Source organism: Hemibagrus wyckioides, linkage group LG04, assembly GCF_019097595.1.
Source record: "Hemibagrus wyckioides isolate EC202008001 linkage group LG04, SWU_Hwy_1.0, whole genome shotgun sequence".
In the NCBI taxonomy this organism is placed as follows: Eukaryota; Metazoa; Chordata; class Actinopteri; order Siluriformes; family Bagridae; genus Hemibagrus; species Hemibagrus wyckioides.
This window is the reverse complement of record NC_080713.1, coordinates 19,036,198-19,045,172: the sequence shown is the minus strand read 5'-3', so window position 1 is coordinate 19,045,172 and position 8,975 is coordinate 19,036,198. Positions and strand designations below refer to the sequence as shown.

Genomic DNA, 8,975 nt, shown 5'->3' with positions numbered 1-8,975 from the left:
TATCATAACTCAACTGTTAACTAAGGTGTTATCATAACTCAACTCATAACTAAGGTGTTATCATAACTCAACTGTCATATACAGTAGCTGCACTGCATACTGCATTTATAAGCTAAGAGTGAAACGTCATTTTTATTCTTCATGTCTGCTTTATTGTAAGTGAGCTATAATGTGTCCCACTATAACCTGGGTGTGGTACACAACCACTAAAATCTCAAAGGAACAATAAAAATACAACAGCACTCGAATCACTAAGCATGTAATATATTGCCTTGCTGCTTCTTCTAGCCTTAATTTGTAGTACAGTAATAGGTTTGTTACCTGGATGATCAATGACTTTTTTCTGTTTTAAGTTCTAGCCAGGTAAACTGCCCACAGTTCTTCAGAAAACTCCTTCAGGTCATTGCTTTTTCATTGCAAATTCATTGCAAATTCATTGCTTTTTCCATCCCAAATTGCCCCCTTTTCAACAGAGGCTATAAGATTTTGAGATCCATTTTTTCACACTGAGTTCTCCTACACAACTATTACAAAAGTTGCAAGAAGGAAAATGATACAATAAGAGCCTAACTAAATTACAAAGGAAATTCTCTACTTTAGAAAATACACACAGGGAGAAAATTGTTGGTACTCTTCCATTAAAGAAAGAAAAATCCACAATGGTCACTGAAATAACTTGAAACTGACAAAAGTAATCATAAATAAAAGTTAAATTAGCATAAATATTTTGTTGCACAACCTTTTGAGGCTGCAATCAAGCGATGTCTGTAATTCTCAGTGAGACTTATGTACCTGTTGACAGGTGTTTTGGCCCACTCCTCGTGAGCAAACTGCTGTCAGATTTGAAGGGTGCCTTCTCCAGACTGCATGTTTCAGCTCTTTCCACAGATGTTCAATAGGATTTAGATCAGGGCTCATAGAAGGCCGTTTCAGAATAGTCCAACGTTTTGTTTTGTTCTTAGCCATTCTTGGGTGTTTTTTAGCTGTGTGTTTTGAGACATTATCCTGTTGGAGGACCTATGACCTGTGACTGAGACCAAGCTTTCTGACACTGGGCAGCACATTTCACTCCAGAATGCCTTGATAGTCTTGAGATTTCATTGTACACTGCACAGATTCAAGACACTGTGTGCCAGATGCACCAAAGCAGCCCCAGAACATAACTGAGCCTCCTCCATGTTTCATAGTAGGTACAGTGTTCTTTTCTTTGTATGCTCCATTTTAGCATCTGTAAACATAGAGCTGATGCAACTTGCCAAAAAGCAGCAGTTTTGACTCATCTCCCCAGAAGCTTTGTGGCTTGTCAGTATGCATGTTGGCAAATTCCAGTCTCACTTTTTTATGATTTGCTTTCAACAGTGGAGTCCTCCTCAGTCGTCTTACAATAATTCTACTTTGGCTCGAACAGCAATGGATAGTGCGATTTGACGCTGACCTTGGAGTTCACCTCTAATCTCTTTAGAAGCTGTTCTGAGCTCTTTAGTTACCATTCATATTATCTGTCTCCTCAATTTGTCATCAATTTTCCTCTTGCAGCCACGTCCAGGGAGGTTGGCTACATCAAGCTGCTTGGAGTCTTATAGCCTTTACCTTTAACTTGCTGGTCTATAATTTTTCTTATAATCTTCTGAGACAAATCTCTCCATAGATTTCTGTGGTGCACATTCAGTGTAATGCACACCATGATACCAAATAGGCAGAATGACTGATTACAAGTTTGAAGATGCTTGTGATGCTAATTACAGGACACACTAACATGTCCCTATGGTCAAATTATCTTTTCTAGGGGTATCATTATTTTTATCCAGGCCAATTTCATTAGTTTTTTTTTTTTCCTGTTGAACCACAATTCAAAAGCAACGTCTAATTTTCATTAGTCAATTTTCAAGAATTTTTCTTTTTTTAAAATTATTATTACTTTTGTCAGTTTCAAGTTATTTCAGTGACCATTGTGGGTTTTTCTTTCTTTAATGGAAGGGTACCAACCATTTTGTCCACTTGTCTATGTACACAAGAAATATGTTCCCAACTGCCTAGAACCTCAACAGAGTGTGATGATTCTGTAGCTAAAATATTTAACTTAAAGCATCACAGAAGTCTCATATGGGACTATACTGCCTTTTCTAATTACTGTCTACATCCACCAAATACTACATACATAATATCCCATAACAGCCTAGTATTCTCATGCTGGAAAATACCAAAAGCAAACCAAACAGCAAATATTCCTATAATTCTCAAAAAATAACATGGCAGTTTATTTTTTAGTGATGAAATATAATCTTAATCCATCAACGTTAATTTATTTTGTGTTTATTGCTGCAAGTAGGAATATAAGTGCCATTTTCTTGAGGGTCAACACAAGAAAAACATTCACTTCTAATGCCACACTATATTAGAACTATATTTCAACCATCTCTCAGGCAGATCCTAAATAAATATTACCCACTTAATTTCAATTTCAGTTATTGAATATTTTGCTTCATTTGGAGGTAGAATAAAAAAAAAACAAAAAAAAACAACCTACTATATTACTTGCTTGAAATAAAGTATGGGCTGTTAGCTGAAAACAATTTTGATATACAAATAAGAACAGTAGAGCATAGGCCTGAGAATTGCAGATGTCTAGTATGCTGGAAAGTAGTGGTTTGCACTGACAAAAACACACCATTGATGTGTCAATCTAGTTTATTAAAAGAACATATTTACAAAAGAAAAAAAAAAGGTTCTATGGTACAAGGTCTAAAAGGGAAACAGAGTACCCTAATAAAAGTACAGTGGCGATACAGACGATAAAATGATGACTTAACAGATAATGTAAGGCAAAAAAAGTATGCAATTGTTTTAATGCTACAATCAGGCAAATTAGCTTGCAGCTTCTAAATGAAACCAAATCCCATGTATACATGATCAGTTCTATATCTTGTCTACCTGAAAAAACCAAAAGCATACATGCGATTTCTGTAAAGAACAACCTCAAAGGATTTTTTAAATGTCTGTATAGGAAAGGTGATCAATGATTGAGGTGGAAAAAAGAAGAATGTTAAAACTGTATGTCTCATTTTTCAACCACAACTGGACATGGACAAACATGAATAGCAGCAGGCTTTCTGGCGAGTTCCCCATTGCCTCCAAAGTGCTCAGTTTAACGGTAATTGACACATAGGGCCCAACCTTCATTGCTCAACATAAGGCATTTTTCAGGCAGTAAGGTGCACAAGTCTTAGGTCTAGAACATTCACACATTAGGCCTCTTTAATGGGTTTGGACCTCTGTGAAAGCTGGAGAAGTGATGGGGAAAAAAAAGGCAAGAAGTTCTCTACCTTAAGAAATATCTACACATGAAATATATGCAAAACTGAAATTCTTCAAATGGAACTTGACCATGCGGTACAATGCAGTCTGTGGCCAGTAGAAACTGACATTTGAACTGAGATTTTCAGGTGCTATGAAATTGTTTTTCTTCCATTCAAAACCATCTTGCATGTATCAGAACAGAGTAAGCACAAACTGTAATGAAACAATGCAATCTGTCCAACCAGTAAGAGACAATACAGTTTTCATTTCAAATCTGTGATACAGCACCAATGACCCTCCCATTTGGGGACACTCTTCTCTGTTTCATTTCAAAGTTCAGTAAATGGTGAGGCTGAGAGAGCGGTTCATCTTTTTCCCAATAAGCCGAGAACTTCTGGAACTAGACTGAACTGTGGAACGTGTCAGAACTCTGTCTGTGGACAGAACTCTCTCCTCTGCTGCAGCTTTGGCAAGCTGGGCTTTTTTCAGCTCCCTGTGAGGAAAAAAAAATGAACAAGGGGTCACATTTTATATGCAACAATGAGAATTAAAACTATTAAGAGTTTCCCCATTATACAGTCAATTAAATAGTATTACACATATCAGCTAAGATCAAATGAATGTGGTGTTAGCAGTTATTCAGGTTTTAAAAACAACGTCTTAAATGACCCTGTACTCATTCCCCCACCCAGGCTTACATACATAACCTACTCACAAAAACTGAATGAGGCGTCTGTGTTTCAAACAAATCCTGTTAAAACTAAGCAATTTATAATACAGCTTTGCAGAAAATCACATACTTTTGGAGCAGGGCATTCTTGAATCTTTCGGCATTAAGTTCCACACGCAACTGATCAGCATTCATCCTCGAGGCAGTAAGCAAGACTGGGTGCCTGATGAGGTCAGATGTTGATGGTCGGCGTGTGGGGTCAGGATGAATCATAAGCTGTAATAAATTTTAAAAAATATTTACTGAAATAAGCAGAAAACTACAATTTAAAAAAAGTTACAAAAAAAAATACATAATATTTTAAATTCTGTTAATTTTTACCTTTAATAGGCTTAAAAATTCTTGAGAGAGCACTTGTGGGATATGGGGTAGGATCCCCTGCCGGATTTTGTGCCACTGTTCCCCATTGGTTGGCAGAGGCTCAGCTCCAGATGCACTGACAACAGTCAGAGCCAAAGCAAAGATATCTGCCTTTGTCAGGTTACTATAATCCTGAAGGAAACAACAGCATACTCATTACATCAGACAAAAATACCCCACCATCGACAACATAATCTATGTGGAATATGTTTAACAGCTCAGTTAATTAAAAATCTCCATAACTGAAATAAGCCATTCAAGAGAACTTCACCATCTCACCCATACATGGTTCCTCCCCAAACTAATACATCTGAAATACTTAATTGTATAGGATGCATAGCACAATTTTCCATTACTAGAATTAAAGGAGGCTAACACAAACTGATTCCAGCATCACAATGCCCCTGTGCACAAAGTGAGGTCCTGTAAGACATTTCTTTAACAATGTTGGCCCTCAAGTGGCCCTGTCCTAAATCACCCTTAATACCTTTGAAACAAACTACACAATCAACTGTGTCCCCAGGCCTCATTGCTTGATATCAAGTGCCTGACCTCACTAATGTTCTTGCAGCTGAATTAGTAAATCCCCACTGACCAGTTCTCAGAAGAGTGGCAGTTATTATATCAAGAGGGGACTAAATCTGGAGCAGGACTGTTCAAAAAGCACTTGTGTGTGACTATCAAGTGTTCACAAACTTTTGGCTATATTTGGAACACTTATCTCCAACAGGGAAATATCTGTTAGTCTGTGAGCTAAAAAGTTTACATCATTTCAAACACAAATCCTAGGTCCAAATGATCTCTACAGAAATTTGGTCATGAAATTATTAAACAAAACCATTGTCTTACCTCCTGGAGAATTTCATTAGCCAAGTATCTACTGTCACCCTCCTCAACTTGTGGATTAGTTACCCTGGTCACATGACCTAGGTCACCTAATAAAAAGAAGCCATCAGTTAGTCTGCAATTCAACAGAAATGTACATTGCATATAAATGCTGTAGTCAGTATGTGCATACCTATTTTGTATATCACATTAGTGCTGGGCCCATCCTCCTCGTCTTCAAACTCCTCCACACTCACTGCAGACTTCCTTGAAATAAATATGTTACCTGAAACAGACACATAAAATGCAAATTTAAATACATTTTCAGTTCAGGAATCTTCAATGTCTACATATAATAAACAAAGTAATAAATTGAATACTACAAGACAACCAATGCCTTCATGGGTCATTTTAGTACACTGCAATAAATATAAACAACATACTGAAGACACTAATGAGATGCTTTCAAGACAAATATTTTACAAAATAAGTTGCCATACTGAAAGTACTGTTTTTGCAGTCTTTGCATATGGTTCACTACAGGCAGTTAACAAAAACCTCTATTCACACACCCCTTTCTCACACAGCCATGTATTATGTAGGGTGCATGACATGATGGCAAACGTTTTTAAACACATAAGGGGGAAAAAAAACATCGGTAAAACTGAGCAGCCTATAAGAGTCTAATATGAACCAACATGACACTGAGAAAGAGAAACATACAACTGCAAGTTTCCCAGTAATCTCAAAGTATTCAATAGAACAACTCACTTGGCTTAATGTCCATGTGCACAAGCGCTGTCGAGTGGATATACTTGAGCCCACGGGAGACCTGCAGCAACAAGTCCTTCAGTTCCAGTTCAGACAGAAAGTGCAGACGCCTGTAGTTCTCAGCAATAACATCAGACAAGGTGCCGCCATTGCAGTATTCATTTTGGATCAGCATGTGGTCGTCCTCAGCCCAGGCGGAGTAATATCTCACCACGTGAGGGTGCTGTCCAAGAACTGCGTGTGCATAGACCTCACGGAGTGCATTTTGCCTGTGGATGGTTAAATAAATTTAATTTTTTAAATAAATAAATAAAATATTAATAATATAGATATTAAAGAAGTATTATGTAGTAAATATGGGGAAGTATTACTTACTCATCCACGGATCCTGCCAAAGGCTTCTTAGAACGCTTAATTGCATATATGCAGCCATCTAGTCTTTTCACACATTTGTACACAGAGCCAAACTGTCCAGAACCAATCTTCTCAAGTTCATGGAACTCCGATGCATATCTGGACATCATGTTACTCTCCATCATTGTAATTCTCTGCAGAGAACATGTTTTCCATAAAATTAGAATCAAAATATTACCACAACATAAACTAAAAAGGAAAGCCTTTGCTTACATATAATTCCTAGCATGTAGCAGGAAAAGTAAACAACCGTGCCATAAGTGTGCTCTGATTCACTATTGCACTGCGTAAATGTCTACCTTTGAAGGTGGAATGATCTCATCTTCAATCTCAGCATCACTGGCCTCCATGTCCTCTCCACAGGAGCTGCAACACAACGGGAGAAAATCAGTTATTTTACATTCGACACCAGAGGGCAGCAGAGAGCTCTGGGGCGGGCGGGGAGCACGTGGCGTGGTGGAGGAGTGTACATGAGGATTTGGTTACTCGCCACTGTGTTGACGCGCAACCTGGGCAGTAAACGGATTTAACGAATCTCATTGCACCCTGAACATTAATTATATTGCATCTAAAAGTTTAATGTCACATCGCTTCATGTCAAAAACTTTGGGGGTTCAGACAATAAAACAATCGAAGCTGTTAGGGACAAGTCAAAGTGCTTACTCATTCCAGTGGGAGCGCTTTCTATTGTTTCTTTGTTGAGTTGATGATTGGACGACCACGGAGTCTGGGGTGAAGGGGTTAATGTTGACCAGAGGTGTTTGGTTTCTTCTTCCGTCGCGACTCGCCTTTACTTTGGAATCCACATTCTTGAAAAGCGCGACTCTCCTGCTGGAAGAAGCTGAAGTACTTGCTCTGGACAGCAAACTCTGTAGACGAGACATTACAAATTAAATCACACCTTAATGTGAATACTCAAATATGCATACTACTCAAAGACATGTGCATTATAATAATTAAAGTGCAAGCCACACGAACACCATGAGCCGCTGTAATGAATGAGATGATTCACTGCTTATTAAAAACACACTGAGGAACCTGTACTGTTAACTAACACCTGGGTCACTGAGTATCACCTGGAGGGAGAAAAACAACTGAATACATCTCATTATTACATGCTTGTCATGCTTTGCACGTTCTAAAAAAATAAAAAATAAAATAAAGCAAAAACGAATAGAATAAGCATACTTATTATTAAGTTCTTAAGCCTATTTATGATTCAATTTTAAAATGCTAATACTTTTTACAAAGCAGAATAAAAAAGTCCAGCACGAACCTTCGGGGTGTGTGGGGTGTCGAACAGCCGCAGTTTTCTGAAGGTTTTATGGGGTGGTGTATCAGGACAGTCGGGAATGGGAGAGCTCGAACCCTCCACATCGTCCTGAATGCACGTCCTCTCCGGTGAGCTGTCGTAGGTGCGAGGACTTTTTCTCGGCGATGGAGAGTTTTTCCCGCAAAAGCTCACTTTCAGGTGTGACGGAGAGCCGAAGCCTTCCTCGTCCCAAGACTCGGCGTCGTCGTCCTCTCGGGTTCGACTCAGCGGGCTGCTGTTCAGTTCGTCGGGTCTCTTATCCGTGCTGCTTCGCCGCAGAGACACCGGAGAATCCAGCTCGGTAAAGCCGGACTCAGCCCCGGTGCTGTTGTTGGCCTCCTCGATACTGTCTTCTTCTCCATCGCTGTTTGAAAACTGTAATTTCTGGCGAATCGGTCTAATGTTTGGAGAAAAATCTGCGTGCCGTCGGCAGCCGAAATTCATTTTCTCAACCAAAAGAAACTCTCTACTGAGAGTTATACAGATCCAAAGACGCTAACGCTGTTGTAAACCAAGGCGAGCGTTAAGTTCAAGTCAAACGGTTAAAGAAAAGTAATGAAAGAAGTTAGGCATATCGAGCAAGCATGAAGTACCTAACCTCAGCTAACAGGAGACTCTCAGCTCCCCCGTGGAGACCTAACGAACTAACTAGCCACTTTGCTAAATACAACTTCACTTGGAGTTGCCACTTTAATAAAATATCAATCTCACTCGTCTTCCGCCGTCGACTAGCGACAGTACAGTCCAGTGCCGACCTCAATATCCACACACCCGAGTTAGACAATCTCTTACCGACTCATAAGTTGACTTGTTACCATGAAGCACCGAAGCGGCCAAGTTTGAAAAAAAAAATGGCTTCTTCTTCTTCTCCTCCTCCGAGTCTCCCAAATCCACGGACAAGTCACTGCGTTAAAAATGGGGGAAACTAATATCCACGAAAAGACAGTGCGACGTTAAAAGGTCGCAATCAAAAACCGACAAAACGCAAAGCCTTCAAAATTATACCGATTTTAAAAACAATTTTGTTTACGAATGTAGTTTGAATGGCGAGCTACTCCTCCCACCTTACAACAAGCGTGGTCAAAGTCTTCCCGCGACCGTTGGTCAAATGACTCACTGTCGACCAATCAGAGCGCACCCTGAAGTTTGAATGATGGGCGGCTCCAAAACGTCGACGTCATCGACGGTGCATTACGCAACCTGGCCGGAGACTGGCGCTAGTTTCGACTGGCGCGAACGCCGTGCTTTGATCTCTGTGATCTCATT

General features: G+C 39.5%; 1 protein-coding gene across 1 annotated transcript; it reads right to left on the bottom strand.

Moving 5' to 3' along the window:
• Positions 1 to 2,670: 2,670 nt before the first annotated feature.
• wee1 (WEE1 G2 checkpoint kinase) lies at positions 2,671 to 8,785 on the bottom strand. Its single transcript, XM_058387787.1, has 10 exons — positions 7,674 to 8,785; positions 7,061 to 7,266; positions 6,697 to 6,763; positions 6,359 to 6,531; positions 5,984 to 6,252; positions 5,406 to 5,498; positions 5,237 to 5,322; positions 4,349 to 4,519; positions 4,098 to 4,243; positions 2,671 to 3,790 (listed from the first exon to the last, which is right to left on the bottom strand). The coding sequence occupies exons 1-10, from the start codon at positions 8,151 to 8,153 to the stop codon at positions 3,634 to 3,636; spliced, it is 1,848 nt and encodes a 615-aa protein (XP_058243770.1). The 5' UTR covers positions 8,154 to 8,785; the 3' UTR covers positions 2,671 to 3,633.
• Positions 8,786 to 8,975: the final 190 nt, after the last annotated feature.

Excerpts from the sequence above, each read along its gene's own strand:
- wee1 (XM_058387787.1), bottom strand. The coding sequence starts at position 8,153 with ATGAATTTCGGCTGCCGACGGCACGCAGATTTTTCTCCAAACATTAGA. Across the intron at positions 5,323-5,405 it reads TAATGTGATATACAAAATAG|GTGACCTAGGTCATGTGACC; the intron begins GTATGCACATAC and ends TCTTTTTATTAG. Across the intron at positions 3,791-4,097 it reads AAGAATGCCCTGCTCCAAAA|GGAGCTGAAAAAAGCCCAGC; the intron begins GTATGTGATTTT and ends TTTTCCTCACAG.